Genomic DNA, 23,513 nt, shown 5'->3' with positions numbered 1-23,513 from the left:
AAATTGAGTGTAGGACTTCCCCTCCCTTGGCCAATTATACACTGTATTTATGGGAGGTGCAAAGTTATTCTTGTTATATGTTTAAACTACCAAAAGCACAGTCACTTCCTTAACCTTGAGCCTTTGGGTACTTCCTGTGTATCAGACCCAGGAGCTACTGGCTTCACATTCTACTCTGTCTATATTTAACATTAACACAAACAATAGTAGTACCTTCTGGAATATTAATTTTGTTTATGCAGATAAAATATATTTCAACACTTTTTGCAGGTTTCCCAAGAATTACAAGTATTGTTCTTAGTCCAAATAATGCAGAGTATGGAAAACCCCTTTCTCTGACCTGCAAAATTATGGATTTCTATCCCAATGCTATTCAAGTCCGGTGGTTCCAGGAGAACGATGAAATCAAGAAGGGTTCATCAGTACAAGAGCCAAAGCAGGATACAAGGGGCCTTTTCTGCACATCTTCTGCTCTTCAGCTAATACCTTCTGCTCAAGATTATGGCAGAAAGATTGGTGTAATGGTGATGCACAAGACTCTGACAAAGCCCATTACAAAAAATGTGTATCTAAAACTCCCAGGTATGTTTAATAAGTCTGTGGGTCTATGATAGAGCAATGAGTTTTCTAGAGCATGAGGAAAAATGTATTTTTGTTTTACCGATAGAGGGCCAGATCCACCAACCATGGTGCAGGAGGGTGTAAATTATACCCTCTAGCAACAATGAGATTCACCTGGCTATTGCTCTCCCTATTTGTGTTTTGCCAGGGGCAGTTTAGGCTCCAGTCAGGACTGCACAGAAGTCCCATAGATGGAATCTGCTGAAAAGATCTAGGGCCAGAGTTTCAAAGGTAGATATGTGCCTAAAGGTGCAGATAGGAACCTAGTAAGATTGACAAAAAGAACCTATATGATATCAGTGCCTAATTCCAATGACTTTTCAGTGGGAGTTGGGGCACTTAACCTGCCGGACCCATTCATAAATCCAGCTAAGCATTTATCTACATCTTTGAGCACCTGAAGACCTTTGTTAGTGTGCCCCCTTGACCATACCCCATACTTGGTGTAGGAGCAGTCTATAGAACTCCCCCTCCAGACCACCACACCCTGAGGGACTTTTTGCCTCTGGGACCTTGTGCATTGCTTCACGTTGGCAGAAATTAGGATTAACCCAGGCTGAAGCTGAACCCAAGGTTTGTCTGTCTTTTGCTAGCCATTTAAAACGCCAAGTTTCAGAAAGATCTGGGTTTCCTTCCCCTAGAAAATGTGTTACAAATAAAGAGACACCCCTTTCTTTCAAGTCTAACATGTATCTTGTCTGTAAATGGGCCTAGTCACTTTGCAGTTAGACACCTGCAGCTGGTCTGTGTCAGCTAACTCAGGCTCTTGGGACTTGGGCTATAAAGTTGTGATGTAGATGTTTGGACTTGGGCTGAAGCCTGGACTCTGGGACCCTGTGAGAAAGGAGGGTCCCAGAGTCCGGGATCCCGCCCAAGTCTGAAGATCTACACTGCACTTTTACAGTCCCACAGCCTGAGCCCCATGAGCCCGAGTCAGCTGACATGGGTCAGCTGCGTGTTTCTAACTGTAAGGTAGACGTATGCTTAGAGAGTCTTTACCTCCCCTTTCTGAGGGGAATGGGACATGGATTGCGGATGGGTAGGGCCCTACCAAATTCACGCTCCGTTTTGGTCAATTTCGCGGTCATAGGATTTAAAAAATAGTAAATTTCATGATTTCAGCTATTTAAATCTGAAATTTCATGGTGTTTCAATTGTAGGGATCCTGACCCAAAAAGGGAGAGAGAGAGAGAGAGAGAGTGTGTGTGTGGTGGGGAGGGGGGTTTCCAAGCTTATTGTAGGGGGGGTTGCAGCACTGCTACTCTTACTTCTGTCTGCTGGTGATGGCGGCGCTGCCTTCAGAGCTGGGCAGCTGAAGAGTAGTGATTACTGGCTGAGATCCCAGCTCTGAAGGCAGAGCCGGTGCCAGTGGCAGCACAGAAGTAAGGATGGCAGTGTATGGTTTTGCCACCCTTATTTCTGTGCTGCAGCCTGCAGAGCAGGGCCCTCAGTCAGCAGGCACCGCTCTCCAGCCACCCAGCTCTGAAGGCAGCAGCAGGGCAGAGGTAAGGGTGGCATGCGATGGTATTGGCACCCTTACTTCTTTGCTGCTGCTGGCAGGGCGCTGCCTTCAGATCTGGGCATCTGGCCAACAGCCGCCACTCTCCAGCCACCCAGCTCTGAAGGCAGCACAGAAGTAAGGGTGGGAATACTATGACCCCCCCTAAGTACCCCCAAGTTGAGGAACACTGGTCTCCCCCATGAAATCTGTATAGTATAGGATAAAAGCACACAAAAGACCAGATTTCACTGGGGGAGACCAGATTTCACAGTCCGTGACGTGTTTTTCATGGCCGTGAATTTGGTAGGGCCCTACAGATGGGTGGTCCTGACGCATTTATTCAATCACAATCCTCATCATTCTAACGAAGTGCTTAGCAGCACATGCCACTCTTTGGTCTTACTCCTGCTACTGGAGAGAAGTGATTTGGTGGCAGAACTCATTGATGCAGGATCAGATTCCCTGGCTCTCTCTCTTCTGCTTAGCACTTTTAATCTGTGCTTATACGGCAGAGTACTGTGCACGTGGCCTTGTGCAGGATCAAGCCCAGGTGCTCTGTCCCATAAAAAAAAAAAAAGTGAATATTTTCTCTTTTGCTGGTTAATTTTCTTTTCTTGCTAATTCCATTGATAGTGTCCAGGAGCGTTTTACTGCACTGTGTTTCTAATGGAAAACTATCCCTCCTTTTTAGCAAAGTCTCCTGCTGTTTCTGAGATTAGAGCAACACCTGCATCACCCAAGGTCAACGAGACTGTCTGTCTTGAAGTTTCCATATCAGATTTTGTGCCGAAAAATATAAAAGTTGCATGGTATAAAGACTGGTTAGAGTTACCTAAGGACAACCATAACATAGATACTCAAATTGGAAAAAATGGTTTATGTTTCTCTACATTGAAAACACAATTTACTACTAATGCATCTGATAATGGAAAAATGTTCAGATGTGAGGTTATTCATCCAGAAACAAACTCCTGCACAGAAAAAAGGTTTATATTGAAACTTGATGGTAAGTTGGATTTTTTAATTAAGGGCCTGTGATGGGAGGCACTCATCTCCTGAATGCCTGTTAGCAGCTGAGTGTGGTACTGTAGTCCTTTTCTCACCTTGTGCCTCCTACAAGCTGTTGGCTGACCTTGGTGGGTTTTTCATGACTTGATCCTCTGACTGAGTCACTGAGTCCAAATGAATCACTTCCAGGGTAGTAAGGAGTTCAATAAATGAACGGTCCTGTTGCCCCTACTAGGATGTTCAGCCCTAGCTCTGAGCCCTTTGTTTTTGCTCTCACATAAGTTCTGTCCCCTTCTTGGGGTTTAAGCCACTGTGGCAGTAGGGAAAACCCAGGCCTGGACATTATAAACAGCAGCTACACGTTGCTTGATTTTAGTTTGTTGCTGTTTCTTCCTGGGACCTCTTCCTACTTGGCCCCTTTTAGCCTTCAGGGCTAAGGATTTTAGGTTTTCTCCCTGCAAACCCAGTTTAAACAAATTTAGGAAGAAATAAACTCTGGTTCTCCCTCAAGAGCACAGCACTCTTATCCTCTGATCCCAGCTAGGAACTAACCTTTTAAGGATCTGCAGGTCCTTTTATCTGAGTCTGCTAGGCTCTCATTTGCTGCTTCCGTGAAGCCTCTCTAGGCAGACTAGGAGGACCCACCTTTGCTGCTCCTTTCTGTTTCACTTTCCTGTGGGGTATAGCAGAGCAGCATGGCCTCCTGTGGGAGTGACAAAGGCCAGGTGCACCCTATTACAGGGCCAGTTTTAGGTTTGCTGGTACCTTACTCCACAGATACTCACATTGATTTAAGTGGAACTGGCTAATGAAGGAAGGGCCAGATTTTAAAAATATTTAGGCAGGTAAAGTTGCCTATCCATCTTTAAGCACCTAAATATCTTGAAAATCTGCCGCCAAGATACCACTCAGCATGAGTAAAGTCAGGATCTGACCCTAAATAAGCTTGAGTCTCTATATAAGTATCAATGTAGAATTCACTGCCATAGGATACTCGATTCTGAACCTTAGCTTTCCCTCCCAGCGTCATCCACTGAACTAACTATATCCACTTCCATAGCTTTATAGAGAAAATGGCCTGTTATATTATCATTAAAATGGAGATAGAACCTCTCAGGATACTCATGCTCAAAACTTGGCTTGTTTTCATGATCAGAGAAAATAAGTGAAATGAGTAAGTGAAGTAAGTTTAAAGGCTTCTGTTGAGTTCAGAGGAGTTTGGATCAGGTCCTCCGACAGTGAATGTGAAAACAGATGTACTAAATAACAGGGGATGAGAACATATTTATAAGGATGCCATGGAACTGTACAGAGTTTTGTAATGTATATAATTGTGTGTTTTCCTACTCATATGTTAACTAACCCGATGATAAATGTATGTTTATTACAGATAATATGGTATTTCTTCCTACTTTACAGATTTTTCTACCAGCACTGGAGATATATCCACTCTGACTGGATATCAGGACCACACATTGAGTGAGTTTTATATCAAACTGAGAAAAATTGCAAATCCTCCCAATAGCAATGGTCCAACTCATCACCTTGTCCCCCTCAGGCACAGGGGATGGAAAGCCTAGTGGGAGATGTGAGAAGGCCGCAATACTGTCTGTATGGCATCCTCCTCCCATTTTGCATATAGGTGTGGGATCAGGGATGTGTGTGTTGGGGCAGGATGGTGGCAGTTCAACCCTTCATAGAAAGAATCAACTCAAAAAACTCCCTAACTTTTTCACAGAGCCCTTTCAGCTGTGGAACCCCCTTGTGGATGTCCGAGGGGATTCTGGGGTTCATGGCAGGTAGAGTAGTTGGAGAAGACCAGAGAAGGAACGTGAACACACAGGGTTTCCACACAGATGGTCCTGGTCTCCAGCATATTCACAAGAACCCTGGGATTAGGGGATTGAAACCCCTTTTTGTCCCACATAGACAGGTAGCAAACCCACCCCTCCCTACCCCCAACTGAAGGAATAACCTGTTGGAAACTCCACAAGTGGAACCTGCTTAGGGATGATTTGAACCTATGGCACTTTGTCTTCAGTTAATTAGTTGGGAAGGGGTTCTGTCACTGCAGGAGCACCTCCTTATGTCCAGGCATGGCGTAACGGCTCTCTCCCCATATGGTACCCCCAGCCAATGGTCACTCTCAGTCTGGTCTCTATTTCTGTAACTTGGCCCTCTGGCCACATCATGATTACTTCCAGAGTAATACAAAGCTCAACATAGAACAGTTCAGTTTCCTCACAAGAGGATCTTTGACCCCAACTCCCAGCCCTGGGTCCTCACACCCTTTCCTTAAGGCTTTCCAATGTCCTTTTGCCCAGCTCCTGGTTCAAGTCACCTTACCAATGGCTGACAGGGGAACCTAGGCCCTCCCACTACACTGGGTTCCAGCCCAGGAACACTATAACCAGCAGTAAAGTCTGCTCAGTTCCACAGGCGCTGACTTCTTTTCCTGCTGGTGGGTGCTTGACCACCTCTGTCTCCAGCCCTGCCCCTACTCCATCCCTGCCCTGCCCCCTCCCACTCCTGCCCCACCCCTATTCCAACTCCTTCCCCAAATCCCTGCCCCAGCCCCACCTCTTCCCCACCTCCTCCCCTGAGTATGCCACATTCCCGCTCCTCCTCCTCCTGGCAAGGCAGGAAGTGCTGATAGGTAGGCAGAGGAGCGGGGACGCGGCATGCTCTGGGGAGGAGGTGGTGCGGCGTGGCGTGGGGGTGCTTGGCTGCCAGTGGCTGCAGAGCATCCACTAATTTTTCCCCATGGGTGCTCCAGCCCTGAAGTCAGCACCTATGTTCAGTCCCACTCCTTGCTGCTGTTTCCTTGGGCTTCTTTCTATCCAGCCTTTCCCAGGCCATCTCCCCCACAACCTCTGTAAGTTGACCCTGCTCTCTTGTACACCACAAGAGCCTGCTCCAACCCACTAGCTACTATCTCCCCAGCTGCTTGCCAGTCTTTTCTGTTCCTCAATAACTAGGATCTCAGGGCTGCTGCTTCCTCCCTCAGCTTCCTCCTTACCATCACTCTGTTCCCATAGGGTGGCTGCAGGCCCTCTGACCTGGCAGTCCCCCTTCTTCCTTGTTTTTTGGTGCAGCAACCTCATCGTACAAGACTATGACCGCCTCTTTCTTCATTTGTTTTTAGTCAAGTTCCCTCCTCCTCCCCCACCATCCAGTCACTCAGTTTAGTTTCTTTAAGGAAACATAGCCAGGGTGTTTTGGGTTTTCTTTTGTACTATTCCATTTCCCTAACATTCTCACTAGTCCCTTTAGAAAAATCTTTAATTCTAAGCAGACTCAATGTTTCAAAAAGAAACTTTTTTTCCGTAGAACATGATCAACAGTTTCTGTGGTTTTGTACAGATTACACAGCCTGTCTATGTCTTGTTAATAAGTTTAACTTATCATTTAAGGCACAATGACCTGCTAACATTCTAAAAATGACTACAGATGCTCCCTGACTTATGCAAGCGTTCCGTTACGGAACGCCTTGCATAACTCAAATTTTGCATAAGTCAGAAACATATACTCGACAATTACGCAAAAAAAAAAAAACCCAAACAAAAACCAAAACCCTTCTATTTCTAGCTTACAGAACTCTTTCCGTAAGTGAAGATTTGCGTGAATTGGATTTGCGTAACCTGGGGAGCATCTGTACTTCACTTTTTCTGTCGTGACTGTGGAGTATAGTATTATCTTTGATTTTTGAGCATATATCATAGAACCTTTGTCTTTCTGTTTTCTTGGTCCATAGTTCTTGCCATTCCTTTGCAAGCTCCTCTCCGGCCACACTTTTAAATTCTTGTCTACTTAAGGGTATCTCAATATCTCCTAATTTTTTAGAGCATGTTTTGCTGTTTTGTCAGCCATCTCATTTCCAGGCCTTCTGATATGCACCGGGTTCCATGCTGTTGTTACTTGCTTGCATTATTTCCGTAGTTAGGAACATTATTTCATGGATTATGTCATTTCTGCTTTCCAAAGTCCCTGTTCTGATTGTCATTGTGCCTGACAAGGAATCAGATAAAATTACAGCTATAGCTTATTGCACATCTTTTATCCAGGTTAGTACCAACCTTATCCCCATTTCTTCAGCCATCAGAATGGTCACCTAATTTGATAGCCTTTTTGATTGCTGGATTCAAAGACTAGGAACAGACAAGCCTGTTCCCACTCTACCAGTGCTGTCATCTTTTGATCCATCTGTATAGACTTGGCAAAGCTGGCCCCATTTTTCATAAATAAATTCAGAAATTTCATTGATCATAATTTTTTTTCCCCTTCCCTTGTTTTTTTTCATATAGCTCCAAATCTACAAATGGTGGAATAACTGTTCAACTGTAATTTGATTTCCCATGGCTAACATTTTTTAGTTCTCTCAATTTTTCTTTTTTACATATCTTCTTTACCCATTCTTGACCCTGATAGTATGAGGAAGTCTCTGGTAATCTATATCATTTTGTCTACTGAACTCTCAGCAATCCTCATAAATCTGTTGTTTACCTCTCTTTTCATTATTCCCTTTTGCCCAAAAGGTTTGATCTAATAGTTTCATCATTAGATTTATAAGTACTTCTCCAGTGGCTATTTGCAGCACACACACTGGTGTTATCGTTGTCCCACATGCCAGTCTCAGAACCTAGAAACCTGGAATTGCTCCAGGCCCAAGCGTTGTTTTTGTGACTGAACCAAAAGCTTGGGCTCCATAGTCTAAACTAGTCTTATCGATGCTTTATAGACCATCATCAGTATCGTCTTATTTGCACCTCATTTGTTTTCAGCTACACTTTTAAGTAAGTTCATCTTGCTTTTTATTATCTATGTGACCTGTCCAAGTTAATATATATCAAAACACTTCTCCTACGCACATAAACTTGTGAACTGTCTGAATTTTTTCATGATAAAGAAATAAGTCCAATTTTCCTAGATTTTCTCCCTGGTTAAAAGCATTCCTTTTGTTTGTGCAAGTGAGCATTTAACTCCTCAATCATTTCCCCACTTGGAAATTCTCTGGAGTGCTACATTTGTCTTTTCCATGCTACTTAAAGTATTTTTGGTTAGTCCATATAGCACAGTCATCTGTGAAAAGGAAAATACCTATTCCTGTCTGCACAATTTCTGGAAGGTCATTTATTATAATGGAAAACAAGGCAGGGCTGATAATACACCCTCATGGAGTTCCATTTGTAAGCTTGTAGGTTTTTGATAACGCTCTTCCCAGTTTGACTTGTATAGTTCTGTAAAAACAGCAAAGAGTCCTGTGGCACCTTATAGACTAACAGACGTATTGGAGCATGAGCTTTCTGACGAAGTGGGTATTCACCCACGAAAGCTCATGTGTGATCCAGCCTACAATTCCAGACTAACACGGCTACCCCTCTGACACTTGTCTAGTTCTGTCACTTAAGAGGTCTCTTATCTCCAAAACATTCTCCCTTTTATTCTAGTTTTGACTAGTTTATATAGGAGGTCTTCCCTCTCTAGCATGTCATATGCTTGTTCAGTGTCCAGGAAGACAGTTATCGTAAAGGTCTTAGCCCTTATGCTTTTTTGGTGCCTCTGTTTCTTGTCTCACTATATGTTCTACTGTCCATCTTCCTTTTTTGAAACCACTTTGTACCTCAGTTACATCATTTTTCTTCTAGTATCCCACTAGTCTTACACGTTTCATTTTGTCCATGATTCTCCTCACACATGGCGTGAAGGCAATAGGCCAACAATAGGCATCAGATCTGGTATGTACCTTACCTGATTTTCTAACTGATATCACCAATCGCTCTATTGGCAGCAGTCCTTTTTCCTCAGACATCACTATATAACCACAATAGACTCTTTCATCTCCCTTCTGGCAAGGATTGAAGCATTTACGTATATTATCTTTACCTGTAGTTGTGTTTTTCCTTTTTCTAATGATTGCAATAAGCTCCTGTGCACTTAAATTTTTGTTTAACACATCACCAGTATATTCTCTCTAGCCATTTAATAGTTCACAGGTATGCTCAATAAACCTCCTTTTTCAGGAAACTTGTTGTTTTAATTCATATCACTACTGTTCTTTTAGAATGTTTTTGCTAAAATGCCTGCTTTTCCAACGTTGGAAACCTCACTTTCACTGTTTTCAGTAAGACCAGGTATACGTGTACTTTTATTTTTAAGTCCATTGGTTCTTTGAATTTGCTTATATATTTTTGAAGGCTTTGACTCTTTGTTCAGTTTCCTCACAGAATTTTCTCCAGCTTTCTTTTTTTGTGTTTTTGATAATTCTTTGTGCCACCACCTTACATCATTTACAATTCATAAGGTTGTTATTGTTCATTCTAATTTGCAATCCTTGTTCCACCAGGGATCCAGATTTCTAAGTCTGGGGCAATTTGATGTTTTATAGATGGCCAGATCAGCTGCTGCTGTAATTCCTTTTATTAAGTTATTGAATTCTTCTAGGTTATCACATGTACCATTTATGCATAAATTCGCATCATATTTATTCTTGAAAAAGCCCTACTCAGCTTTTGGAAAATTCCAGTTAGGAACTCCTCTTGTGTTTTTGACATTTTCTCAGCCTTGGTACTCAGTAAGTGTAGGGAAGTAAGCTTGTCCCATTCCATCTTTATGAATTTTCCAGCTGCTCTACTAGCTGGTAGATTGAACACAAGTTTACTTATTAGCCATGTTTCTTGCACCCATATTACATTAGGCTTTTTTGACATTTTAAAGGTGATGGGGTCCACACTCTATCACATCAATATAATCATAAAAGATATCAGTGACATGTAAATAGAAAATATATAACTAACAGCAGAATGCAGCTGATTAATGAAATGGCCCTGATGCTGAGGCTGTTATTTGTGATCCTCTTTTTCTGACAATTGTCTCTCTCTTTAGGCCCTAGACCCATCAATCAAGAGATTAACACCCTGAAGATAGAGTGTATTACTAGCAACCCAAAGGCTCGTGAGGCTGTGACACTTTGCTGTTTTGTACGTGGATGGACTACAGAGAGTACCTATGTTTCTTGGTTTAAGGGAAAATACCCCATTGAAGATGGAATAGAGAACACAGACTGTGAAGATGAGTTTGGTTTTATTACTTCTGTAACTTTTAAACCTGAAGAACAGGACAAAGAATGCAAGATCAGATGTGAGGTTTCTACCGAAGAGGACTCCTTTGAGAATTCATATATTTTAAAACTTGCATAATTTCCCTTCAATGAAGAATATAGCCATCAAACAGCAACTCCATTTCAGTGCTTCAAGGGTTCCGTGAACAGTTACCTCATTTTAAAAAAAAGCATCTTTCAGGAATTAAAACTTTATCAACATATACAAATACGCTACTCAGGAGAACCAGGGTTTGAGAAAATATGGACTGTTTTGGGACCCAAGTTCTTCTGCAGGACTGAAGTTGTCTAGACCCCTTTTTCCCCATCTCAAGTATTTTTAACTTTGATTTCTTGGTCAGAGACTGTAATTATCCTATGATAAAAGAACAAAGGAAAATGGTTTTAACACCAGCAGAATGAATCTTTAATTAAAATGCATATTCACCAAGACTTGGAAAAATTATGAAATATTTTTTAAACTTTATTAATATCTTGGAAGGTTTTTATTGTAGCAATAGGGAAACATAGTGTGGGAGTGAATTTGAAGGAAATCTCTTGGCTATAACTGAAGGGCAACTACTTCTATGTTCATTCCAGCATAAAGATACTTTCAATGTATGATGTAAATTACCCAGAAAGAGAGGTGTAAACTTCCACAAATTCTTGAAAATATTCCTTTATATTGTCTTAAAATAGAGAAGGTGTTGATACTATATTTGAAGAAGTTAAGGAACTCTGGTAATGTGTTTGTGACTTGATTTTTAATGGTGCCGAGCACACACTACTTTCATTGATTTCTGTCCTGAATTTAACGGGTGAGCAAGATTGGAAATCAGTCTTTTTAAAGATTTTGTATATTGTATTTTGTACACCTCATGTATTCTGCAGTTCCATCTTCCACAGTTCAGACACACAGTTAGTGGTGGCAGTTCAGTTTTGTAAGTTGGCCACTCACCCTTGACTTGTGCAGCCCGCTAGGACTCCTGCCATCAGGGCAACAGTCAATGGCAGTTTGCTTTGCCTGTGACCATGTCTTTGCTAACTTTAATTTTTAAAACATACTGGCTCAGCAGATGATTTGTCAGTAACTCAGACTAATGTCTGAAAGTTTTCAGATCTTATCTGTAGAGGAGTTTTAATGTATTGAAAAGCATACATTGCATATTGCACTTGAAATGGTTGGATCCACACAATACAACATGTAGATTAAATGAATTCCTAAATGTAGTTCATTAAGACATTAAGCACTATAACCTAAATAGACATCTTCATGGAACTTTTGTTTTTTGTCACAAATATTGCTGCCTGGTCTTGCATTATTCAATTCCACTTAATATTAATAATCATTGTTAGAGCCTTTCTTTAAATGATGATAGCATTTGTGTTTTAAAAATGTTAACATATCAGAAAATTATTGTATTCTTTGCAACCCCCTAAATTAAAACAGCCTGCTATATGCTAGACTTGTTTTCTAAGAAAAAGCATCATTCAATCAGGATAAATCAATACCAAATGATCATGCAAATCAACACAACAATCTGATTTCAAATTTAAGTGACAGAACATAAATTTAGCATGCCCAATGTTGCTTAAAATGTTACACATGCCTTTTAAAAAAATGCAATTGACTTTCATTTGTCTGGCAACAAATAACACTGCACATACTTTTTGCTACCAACATGAGTAATAAACATGGTGCTTTTTGGGGAGAATGAAATGGAATCCTTGATGCTCCTGTCTTCCTCCAACTGCCTGGCATGGTAATAACTGAATGCACCTTGGCTTGGGTAAGAGTTCTGAGATTTCCAACAGATGTAAACATTGATTTTACAATCTTTTAAGGCAGGGATTTTTGATGGAATGGAGTGGGGAAGAGAGTTGGTCACTTATAAAAATTACGAATGTCCAGTGCAGTGTTTGTGGGACAATGTTGCCTCAGTCATACTTTGTACAGATTCATTTGTAAGAGGGTAAAATTGGAACTCAGAACCAGATGGCTGGTGTTATTTGTTTGTTTTGTTTTTACCAAATTCTGCCTGTGAATGTGGAGTGTGAGAACGTGGGGATCACTTAAGTGAAATAACTTGCATATTGCTCTCTGATGAAGGAGGCCAGTTAATCAAACAAAATTAAAAAAAAAAAAAAAAAGGACGTTCAGATGAGGCGGTGAGAGTCTGTGATGTAAACTCCCAACAGCTAGAAATCCAGAATTAAGGCTGCAAATCTATTCGTAACGCCCCCTGCTGCAAGTAATAGTCCAGCACATACCTGCTATGTCAGCCCAGGCGCTGAGCCACAGTCCCTAAACACAGAGACGAGGGTGCCAGTCTTTGTGGGTCAGTTCCCGATCTGCGGAGTGGGGATTAGCCCCCCGATAGTCCGGAGAGCCTGGACCAGTTAGGTACATTTCCCAGGCGCTGCCCGAGGGGCACTGACCTGTGGGTGGCTGCACAGTGCCTGCAGCTCGATCACTGCCCTAGATAGTCACAGCAGCCACCTGATGGCTCCGAGCCCCGCCCGGGGCGCTGCCTTATTGGGGCACGTGTCCGAGGGATGAAAATGAAGGGGAACCGCTCAGCCCCGTCACTGCCACGACCCGGGCCAGCGAAGCCCCCAGCCCTACCTCAGAGAATGGAGTGGGGAGCGGGCTCTGCCGGGCGGGCCTGCCGGCTGCTCCGGCTGCTCCTGTGTCTCAGCGGCGCGCTCCAGCCTGCAGGTAAAGGAGGGATCGCGGGTCCCATAAGGCTGGGGAGGATCGGGTCCAACTTCGGCTGCCCCTTGGCAAAGGGGATATAGGGGCAGGGTCACTGGGGTCCTCCTGAGCCTGCGGATTCTCCCAGCCCAGGGTCCTGGTCCTCCCCCACCCCCGAATACTCGTCCGGAGATGGAGTGGATGGGGATGTGTCTGGGGGGCAGGGGTGACACTTCTGGCGTCCCAAGGCTGAAGCTGGTTCCTTAGTCCCAGGCCTTTATTCCAAAGGCCATCAAAAGTCATTGCTGCCGGCTTATAGTTTTAGAAATTTCACTCGACTAAATGTTCTTGTATGTTGTAACAATAGATATTCCAGCAAGACCCCCAATCCTACATGGAGTAATGGTCTCTCACTTGCAATAATTAATGAGGGTGTATAACTGCCAAATAATTTGACACATGCCTGCAACTATTAATCTGTTCTGAGGTAGATGGCACATGCCACTCCCTGACCTGAAGCTTTACCTCTGTGCAACATGCTGTGATATATCACCCCCACCCAATTTTCCATTTTGCAAATGCTCCTGGAATAAGGAATCAGCTTTGAGTAGCTGTGAGAAAATCTTTGGCACGCCAAGGTACTCATCCTTATTACTATTGGGCTGTTCCGAAGTAGCTGGCACATGCCATTCCCTGACACAGCTTTATTTCTGGACCCCTTCCTTCCTTTCTTATTCAAGGAGCATTAGCAAACTGCAAGAGGGTGGGGCTATGGGGTGGCTGCCTTTAGCCCAGAAATATCACCTGGGGTCAGAAAATGGCACATACCCGCTCCTTCAGAACAGTTTCACAGTCTCCTCTCATTGGCAGCAAAAAGTGCACACGGCCTTTGACAGCAGAAGGGCTAATTTGACACATTTTCTGTATAAAGCTTCACTCCAAACTGTAATATGCGAGCAAACCTAAACATAGTGCCAATAGCATGGCATAAATATTCTACCCCAGGGAATGATTTCATATCTAAGAGACGTCCTATTGTGCAAAACCTTAAGAGTTAGAGCTGAGAAACTCTCAGCTGAACTATTTTTAAGCCACAGATGGGTTGTAGTCTCTCAGGCTAGACAGCCACTAAATATAGAGATGTAAAAGGGAAGTACTATGCCAGGTATTCCTGGTGGACCAAACCCTCAGGGCTGGTTATTCAGTAACAGTGGATAGGGGTAATCCCTCCTCACTGCCACATAAACTGGCCATGAATTGGGCAGATTGATCCTCAGAACAGTTGGTTCAGTGTGGAAGCGCCTCACCTCGTCTTCACAGAAGCAAGTTGGAGAATTGTTTGAGAGACGAAAAGGAGGTCACCTAAATCCTTACTTCTCAGATCAACTCACAATAACCCAGTGCCTCTCCCTGACTTGGCCAGCAGGATCCCATAGCCACTGCTATGGAAAGGTGGATGGAGGATTCCTGTGTTCTGAAAGATTTTTCTTTTTCTTTTGTTTTTCAATGCCCTTTTAATTGTCCATCTGACCTTATTACCTTCCCTGGTTGCCAATTTCAGTGCTATCAGCTGAAAGTGCTACATAAGGGGAGCACAGCCCTTCTAAAGTTCCTCTGGCGGCAGTGGGAAGAGAGAAGAAACCAACCCACCACCACCACACACATCATGTCACTATGAGTATGCAGTGCCTCCCCACCACTTCAGGAATCATGAATTCTGTCCCTGGGGGTGGGTGAGGATGAATTATTTGGTGACCAATTAGGGCGGAGTTTCCCCTTCCATATCTGCTGAAGTTGCCTCCATAACTGTAGAGCCCAATTTGGCTGCATAGATATGGTGGGTAGGTTTCCCACTGCTTCAGGACTCTGCAGTAACAATTAAATTCTTGAGACCACCATCAGACCTCCTATGGTCCATACAGGTCTTGTCAATGCAATGAGTACAGTAAGGAAGTGATACAACCTCCACTCTATCCCCTGGTAATCTTCCTCAGCCTCAGCACATGCCATCTCATGTCATCTCTCCACCTGATGGAGTGTTATACAAGGATTCCTGAAGCTCCTGGTATGTGAGCAGTATGAGTCTGAGTTTAGAAAGTTGAAAAATCAATAACTTTAATTCATGCGTGAATGCACAAGACTTAGAGGGAGCCCACAAATTTGAGAGGCTGAGGTCACAGTTCTCATCATTATTGGGTTAAGATGCATGATTACCCCATCCTGTGTGTATGGAACACAGCAAATGGAAAATAGAGACAAGAGCAGAAATGTACCTGAATGGAGACAGTGTCCCCAAGCAGACACATAGGCAGCTAAGCGAAAAAACATGCATACAGTGCCATTTCTATTACTGTTATCATTTAGATTTGCCAAAGATTTAGATCATTATGGGGATCCTGGAGTTGTTTCCTGGATATTTTGAAACACCCAGTGAAATTCTGAGTCATTTCCAAATATAGACTTCTTGTAATAATCTATTGGTATTAATTATTCATTTGTCTTTCCCCTCAAAGGGAAGGCAAAAGAAATTGGTGATGTTGTGCCCCTCTCCCTTGCAGTGATGGGGAGCCAGCAGGGCAGTTTTTCCTTCAAAGGAGATGGACAAGTGACTCTGGACTTAGGGCACTAGTCTGGAACTCACCTGTGTTAAATTCTCTCTGCTCCCTTCCTGCTTGTCTCATTCAGTCTCTCTGTGCATCATATCCCCATGTGTGAAATGGGGATAATAGCACTTCCCTACCTCACAAGGATGCTGTGAGGATAAAATGCATAAAGGAGTCTGAGGTGCTCAGCTATTATGGCAATGGGGTGCATATATATACATGGGATGGCCAGATAGATAGAATAGATATTTTTTTCCCTCATCACATGCTGCTGTAGTTCTACCACAAAGCTCCAGTGTATTACATATAATATGCAGTGTATGCACTGCTAAAGTTCCTCCTGCATTGTTGTTCCCAAGAGCCAGGGCCACCCAACTAGCCTGTGTTATCTCTATTATTTCATTCAAATAAAAGCAAAGATTGTTATTCATAAACCCATCATCAATTTAGGAAAGAAAGCTTTCATTCGACTACCATAGAGAGAGGTTATAAAGGGTTATGGGTGCGGAAACAGGCTACTACAAAACTGCATGATCATTTAGCCAATAATAACTCTTTCAAAGGAACATTGCCTTTAGGATATATTGCTCCAAATATACATTTTCTATTTTTGAAGAAACTCTTCAAGTGTTGATGGGAAGCACCCCCCTGATTGTGTCACTGAATGATAACATCTCCATACCATGCAAGATTTCTGGGTTCAATACAGCAGAACTGGATATCAAGAATGTGGGAGTTACCTGGTATCTTAAGACTCCAAAGGCAGACCAAGAAGAAAAAGTATTCACATTTCATGCTGGAGCACATATTTCCCATAGAAATGGGGCCAGTATGTCTGACAGTGACCTGAAAAGAGGAAATGCTGCACTCTCACTACCACAGATACAGTTTAAGGAAGCAGGAATATATAGGTGCTATGTTATTGTCGCCCCTTCTGATGCTCATGGAACAGCTATTTTAGAGGTAGTTGGTAAGTGACTTTATTGTACCATTTATTTTATACTGCATCACCTGGAGACCCAAAGGCAGATGATTAGAGTCCATCTTAGTGGTATCAGTTTCCTCACCCCCTGAGCCTTTGTGGGGATGGGGTGGCGGTGGGGGTGGGAATTGCATTATATCAGTGGAATAGCCACAGCACCTGGGTAAGCTGTGCTAACAGTTATGGTGGTGGTGTGGTAAGCCCAGCCTTCTGCAGGAGATTTTATATGGGGATTAGCAATTTTCATCAGGCTAATGTGTTTGGGGTTTATCCTGGTATTTTTTCTCTCTCTCCATCATAGTTGCCTTTAAAAGGGCACAGTCCCTATTCCTTATTCACTGTCACATTCCTTGCCACAAACAGAGGAGACTGCAGTTCATTTCCCCCTGCAACCTCTCCATAGTTGTATCAGTCTAAATATTCCCCTTCCATAATTTTTTGCAGGTCAGGGGAAAATATGGACCTAAATAGCCTGTTTGTCATAATTTCTAAGGTTTTGGCCAGGTAAGGTTTTCATTATCTAATCCTCAGGCTTGCAGTGTCATTTTCAATATCCAAACATGCTGTAAATCTGAAAAACTCTATTAATTTTGTAGATACTTATTTACAAAGAGCAGAAAATAACAAAACTACTAAAGTTCTAATGAGCATAAATGCTATTTATCTTCTAACAAATATTCACTCCTGTGATCTTGTTTCTGGGAAAAAATGACTAGATTAGCAAAAAAGAAACAAACCCAAAAACAAAGAAAAAACCTCCACTCCTGCAATGAACATCAAACACTGCACATATCAGATATTTAGGTAATCTGTGTATTCAGTGTACATTAACACTGTTAAAAAGCCAGAATATCCCTGATGATGATGACAGCAATATAACCTTTATCTCCATACAGCTCAACCAGAAGTCAGCCTGTCTCCAAAGGAAGTTACAATAGAAAGCAACAAAGAGAAGACCCTGTCGTGTGATGTCAATAAGTTCTATCCAAATTTGGTTGACATTAAGTGGACGGAGATATCAAAGAATAACCAGGACAGTAGTGTAGCAGCAGAGAATATCCACACAGGAGCCTCTGTAGAAAATGAAGATGGCACATTTAATGTCACTAGCATACTAAGGCTGCAACCGTCTTTGCAAGATAATGGAAATGTCTATAGATGTATTGTGAGTCACAAAACATTTCCTGCCGAGTTACTTCTCAATAGCACCTTAACTGTCACAGGTATCCATTCCCTTAGGGTCTTATCTCTTTTCTTTTGATATATCATGTGTTACGGAATGATGTGGCTAGATCTTTTTTGAAGGAATTTGAACCTTGTCAGCCTTATGCTGTCCCAGCAGTGCAGTGATACCAGGTGTCATCTGAGATAGACAGCAGGGCAGGAGAGCTGGACATGCAGCGACATTCAAAACAGTCGGCTTGTTGACATGCCAGCCAGAAAGGGAGTGGGAGAAGTGGCAGAGGAGCCAAGGAGAGCCAATTCAGTGAAAAGAAGGGGTTGAAATCTGGTGGCAACTTTTCAAAACGTTTGACATTTTGATATCAGGGCTTTTCTGGATGCACCACTTTAGTGCCATATATTTGTGTTGGCAAGATTGAGTGACATGCCACATTTTAGGGCCTCTCTGAGCTAATTGAGTTGATCCACAGGTGTGTTTTACAAAAGGCTGTTTTGACCCTACATTTTATTATCCTCATTCTATAGAATGTTGTTAATATTTAAGTTTTTAAGTGGGCGTTTTGATACCTTTAATGCTGTCTACTTATGGGGAAGGCATTTTGAAGCTGTGATTTGATACAACACAATGTGCCTGGCAGTTATTCTGTGATTTCTTTAATAGTGTAGTGGCTAGTAGAAGTTTTTGCTCCTACTTTGACTTTCTTATTACATCAATTTTCAGTACTCAGCCAGAAAAATAACCAGTTAATCACTTACTGTGAAAGTGTAGGTGCAGTCCACTAAAATGTATTATTTTTTTTTAACATGAACAAGCGTAGAATCAGAATTTTCTTTATTTTTTTTCATTCACAGCACCCAAGTCAGCTTTGATCAGTATAATTGGAGCAGTCATTGGAACAATAATAGCCTGCATTATTGTGCTCAGTTTGGGTACTTTCGTGTACTGTAGGTGTTTGAAGAAAAGTAAGTAGTTTTAAAAGTGCACTGTGCTAAGGCTATCTTAATGGCAACTAGTAGCTCTTGTGAATGCTTGAATTCTAAGCCTTAATACCAGTGACAGACTAATAATTATCAAAACCTCAGAATGTTCATTATCCACTCACTTACCCATTAAGTGAAGGTTAGTCACGTCCCAAGAGCAGTGCACAGCACACTTTTGCTCCCTTGCTTATGAAGAAAACAACGTTTGCTAAATGCGTCAGGTGCCTCTGAAGCCCTTTGGGAAAAATTGGGGTCATACTGTATGTGACTAGAACATTTTAAACAACCTGGAACATGATAGCTATCAATCAGGAGCAATGACATGCTTGGTAAGAAATGCTCTGCTTTCATATACTGTCATATAAAGATTTGCTCCTAAAGTTGCCTTTTATTGGTTTAGTAGCAGGAATTTCTTCCACACAAACAGAGCATCAGTAGTAACTGGAACTAACTTTAAGTGGTAACTCTTAACAGTATGGTGATCCATTTTTGTTAGTGTAACTGTGCAGAAAAAAAACACTGACTCTCACACACACAAAGGAGAAGTAACTCCTGCCCAAACCACTGCCTTCATGAGAGAAATTCATGAAGATTTGTAACAGGCTGAAATTCAGAAATGTAACAGGCTGAAAAGTCAGAGGCTGTAAGTAACTGACCATATAGTCACTTATCTGCCAAGAACTGTGGAGAAGAAAAAAACAATTGGGGCATTTGAATCAAGGAAACCCAACTGGATGGTTTATCAGTACAAAAAATTAAAATATAAAATCTGACAGCATTGACAAACATAAGTACATAACATTTGAGTACATCAGAAGCAGGAAGTCTGGTAAACAACCAGTGGGGCCACTGGACGACCGAGGTGCTAGAGGAGCACTCAAGGATGATAAGGCTATTGTGGAGAAACTAAATGAATTCTATGCATTGGTCTTCATGGCTGAGGATGTAATGGAGATTCCCAAACCTGAGCCATTCTTTTTAGGTGATAGATCTGAGGAATTGTCCCAGATTGAGGTATCAGTAGAGGAGGTTTTGGAACAAATTGATAAATTAAACAGCAATAAGTCACCAGGACCGGATGGTATTCACCCAAGAGTTCTGAAGGAACTTAAATGTGAAATTGCAGAACTACTAACTGTAGTCTGTAACCTATCATTTAAACCAGCTTCTGTACCAGATGACTAGAAGATAGCTAATGTGATGCCAATTTTTAAAAAGGGCTTCAGAAGTGATCCCAGCAATTACAGGCCTGTAAGCCTGACTTCAGTACCGAGCAAACTGATTGAATCTATAATAAAGGACAATATTGTCAGACATATAGATGAACATAATTTCTTGAGGAAGAGTCAGCATGGTTTTAGTAAAGGGAAATCATGCCTTACCAATCTCCTAGAATTCTTTGAGGGCGTCAACAAGCATGTGGACCAAGGGGATCCAGTGGATATAGGGTACTTCGATTTTCAAAAAGCCTTTGACAAGGTCCCTCACCAAAGGCTCTTACGCAAAGTAAGCTGCTGTGGGATAAGAGGGAAGGTGCTCTCATGGATTGGTAACTGGTTAAAAGTTAGGGAACAAAGGGTAGGTATAGACGGTCGGTTTTCAGAATGGAGAGAGGTAAATAGTAGTGTCTCCCAGGGGTCTGTTCTAGGTCCAGTCCTATTCAACATATTCATAAATGATCCAGGAAAAGGGGTAAACCGTGAGGTGGCAAAATTTGCAGATGATACGAAATTACTAAAGATAGTTAAGACCCAGGCAGACTGCGAAGAGCTGCAAAAGGATCTCTCAAAACTGGGTGACTGGGCAACAAAATGGCAGAGGAAATTTAATGTCGATAAATGCAAAGTAATGTGCATTGGAAAGTATAATCCCAACTATACATATAAAATGATGGGGTCTAAATTAGCTAATACCACTCAAGAAAGAGATCTTGGAGTCATTGTGGATAGTTCTCTGAAAACATCCACTCAATGCACAGCGGCAGTCAAAAAACTGAACAGAATGGTGGGAATAATTAAGAAAAGGATAGATAATAGGACAGAAAATATCATGTTGCCTCTCTAAATCCATGGTACACCCACATCTTGAATACAGTGTGCAGGTATGGCTGCCCCATCTCAAAAAAGATATATTGGAATTGGAAAAGGTTCAGAAAAGGGCAACAAAAATGATTAAGGGTATGGAATGGCTTCCGTATAAGGAGAGATTAATAAGACTGGGACTTTTCAGCTTGGAAAAGAGAGGGCTAAGAGGAGATATGATTGAGGTAAAAAAATCCATAAAATCTAAAAAAAAAATCTATAAAATCATGACTGATATAGAGAATGTAGATAAGGAAGTTTGTTTACTACTTCTCATAACACAAGAACTAGGGGTCACCAAATGAAAATAAGCAGCAGGTTTAAAACAAATAAAAGGAAGTATTTCTTCACACAACGCACAGTCAACCTGTGGAACTTCTTGCCAGAGGATGTTGTGAAGGCCAAGACTACAACAGCGTTCAAAAAAGAACTAGGTAAGTTCATGGAGGATAGGTCCATCAATGGCTATTAGCCAGAATGGGCAGGAATGCTGTCCCTAGCTTCTGTTTGCCAGAAGCTGGGAATGAACGACAGGGGATGGCTCACTTGATGATTACCTGTTCTGTTCATTCCCTCTGGGGCATCTGACACTGGCCACTGTCGGAAGACAGGATACTGGGCTAGATGGACCTTTGGTCTGACCCAGTAGGGCCATTCTTATATAATTAATTTTGATAGGTGTTTAGTGTATTGAAATACAGTGTAATGTTATGCAGCAGAGATAGAAAAATTGCAGTTAATTTTTTTCACTTGTCTTTCTTCATAATGTGGTGCATCAAGCAACTAATTTACATATTTTTCCTTGCAGCTCCACCTGTGACGTGACACTCTATATTTGTTATAGAAATATGCCTATGATATGAATATGGCATGACTAAGATATTTTATGCAAGATGGGTCATATAAGATAATTCGAAAGGTTATGATTTACTGAATGTGATTATCCAATTTGTATGCATGTATCATTTCTGTATCTGGAGTTAGGAATATTAACTATGTAACAATTACAACCATGGTTATACTTGGAGATGCCCACCAATCAGCCTTGATGGACCATTAGGAAAAGACAATGAGTCTTTAAAGATATGGATCTCCCATCTTCTGGGAGTTCCTTCCTGTGGACATTGCAAATAAACCTGGTTTCATAGTTGCTTTGACACTACTAGGTAACTGGACAATGTCACCTGGTACAAAGTACCACCTTGGACACTGCTGGTACTTTTCCACTGGAGAGAAAGGCTTCCCACCTTATGTAAATTCTATTTAAGGCTGGGGAGTAAGACAAAAAGGACTTTTCTCCATTGCCTTCCTGCCCAAGAAGAAAAACTGCTGAAAGTACCTGAAGAGACAAAGGAACTGAGCTGAGGGCAAGGCAAGGGCTGAGTCCAGGCGGAGACAGGGGGTCCAGTCTTTAGAGAGAAAAAACTGGACCTCTAAGCTACAGAAACTCTGCAACTTGCCTAAAATAACACTTAGGGCGAGAAATTACATTTTGTAACCTGTGTCTTGAGTGTATTAAGCTTAGTTTGCCGTGTTTGGTTTTATTTGCTCAGTAATCTGCATTGTTCTGTTTGCTATCCCTTATACTCACTTGAAATTTACCTTTTGTTGTTAATAAACTTATTTCTTGTTTATAACATAACCCAGATTGTGCAATTCATATCTGGGAGGTGGGTGTGCTGGGGGAGGGAAGAAGCTGTGCATATCTCTCTCCACATTGAGGGAGAGGGCGATTTTTATGAGCTTATGGGTACAGATTTCTCTATTCAGCACAAGACAATATTATTTTGGGTTTTCACTCCAAAAGGGATGTGCATGTGAGTGCTGGGTTTAATCCCTGAGCTGAGTCTTCCCACACAGAGCTGGCTGCCGTCTGTGTCTGCAGCTTGATGTGGCCGTACCTGTGTGTGTGCCAGAGAAGGCTTGAGAGCCTGACACAGCAAGATCAGGGTGAGGAAACCCAGGCTGGTGGAAAGGGCAAGCTCAGTAGGACTCCAACACATCAAGTGGCATCCCGGAAAAGGGGGGTCCAACCTGTCACATCACCAACAATAACACCATTCATAGGGAATGCGAAAATGAAGCATTTGGGACATGCTTTTTTGCATTGCCAGATTTCAGGCTTTTGCCTAAAACCTTTAACTGTAGCCTTTTTTCTAAAAAAGTATCAACAAGAACAAAAGGAGAAAATTTGCTCTTGGAACAGTGAAAAGGGTGCCCTCAAATGAGATGGGGAAAGTGCTGCTGTCCTGACTATGCCAAAGAATTTTCAGTTTCAAATACACTGGAAGTCACTAGGTAATGGCACTTTCGAAGTTCCATGCACTATTTATGTATCTCCAGATGTGCATGATCTTGACAAGGCAGAGCGCTCTCTTGAGGTGACACACAAGGCCCTTCAGCAATGTCCTGCTGTTCAGTCAAGAACACTGAAGGTCATAGGTAAGCTGAGTGCTTTACAGTATGTGACGGGGTTGGTTTAGCTTCTGCAAGTGCAGCAGATTTCCTGTTGACAGGGTCATAGCTAGCATTACAATAAAACATTTCTCAAAATGAATATTGAGTCTAGTGCCACAGTGCAAGACTGCATGATGGGAAATTCAGGCAGTAATTTGTTTGGTATTTTTTTTGCTTCAGGGTATTGAGGCTGGGTGTTTTTTTCTGAGGGTAAGAGCCATTTGCTCTGCCTCAGGCTTCCTTTCCTCAATGATCTCTGGGCTTTAGTTATCCTTATCTGAACACATAGCGTTGCTGGTGGTAAGA

General features: G+C 42.1%; 2 protein-coding genes across 2 annotated transcripts in view; both read left to right on the top strand.

The window, feature by feature from the left end:
- The window catches only part of LOC116835941 (uncharacterized), a 34,276-nt gene extending 22,586 nt beyond the window's left edge, over nucleotides 1–11,690 (top strand). Inside the window, exons 8-11 of the mRNA XM_032799237.2 lie at nucleotides 271–582; nucleotides 2,814–3,128; nucleotides 4,550–4,609; nucleotides 10,013–11,690. Of these exons, the coding sequence (XP_032655128.1) occupies nucleotides 271–582; nucleotides 2,814–3,128; nucleotides 4,550–4,609; nucleotides 10,013–10,326 (1,001 nt within the window). The 3' untranslated portion in view covers nucleotides 10,327–11,690. The remainder of the gene's footprint in view (nucleotides 1–270; nucleotides 583–2,813; nucleotides 3,129–4,549; nucleotides 4,610–10,012) is intronic.
- Nucleotides 11,691–12,513: 823 nt separating this feature from the next.
- NCR3LG1 (natural killer cell cytotoxicity receptor 3 ligand 1) lies at nucleotides 12,514–22,392 on the top strand. Its single transcript, XM_032799241.2, has 5 exons — nucleotides 12,514–12,945; nucleotides 16,141–16,494; nucleotides 17,403–17,729; nucleotides 18,541–18,651; nucleotides 21,559–22,392. The coding sequence occupies exons 1-5, from the start codon at nucleotides 12,783–12,785 to the stop codon at nucleotides 21,573–21,575; spliced, it is 972 nt and encodes a 323-aa protein (XP_032655132.1). The 5' UTR covers nucleotides 12,514–12,782; the 3' UTR covers nucleotides 21,576–22,392.
- The last annotated feature ends 1,121 nt before the right edge of the window (nucleotides 22,393–23,513 follow it).

The sequence above is a fragment of the Chelonoidis abingdonii genome, chromosome 4, assembly GCF_003597395.2.
Source record: "Chelonoidis abingdonii isolate Lonesome George chromosome 4, CheloAbing_2.0, whole genome shotgun sequence".
In the NCBI taxonomy this organism is placed as follows: domain Eukaryota; kingdom Metazoa; phylum Chordata; order Testudines; family Testudinidae; genus Chelonoidis; species Chelonoidis abingdonii.
The sequence above is the reverse complement of the archived record's forward strand: the minus strand, read 5'-3'. Positions and strand labels throughout refer to the sequence as shown.

Bases quoted from the DNA above. Each gene is read 5' to 3' on its own strand.
- NCR3LG1 (XM_032799241.2), top strand. From the start codon at position 12,783: ATGAAAATGAAGGGGAACCGCTCAGCCCCGTCACTGCCACGACCCGGG. The intron at 12,946-16,140 runs GTAAAGGAGGGA...CTATTTTTGAAG, and splicing joins CGGCGCGCTCCAGCCTGCAG to AAACTCTTCAAGTGTTGATG. The intron at 16,495-17,402 runs GTAAGTGACTTT...ATCTCCATACAG, and splicing joins AGCTATTTTAGAGGTAGTTG to CTCAACCAGAAGTCAGCCTG.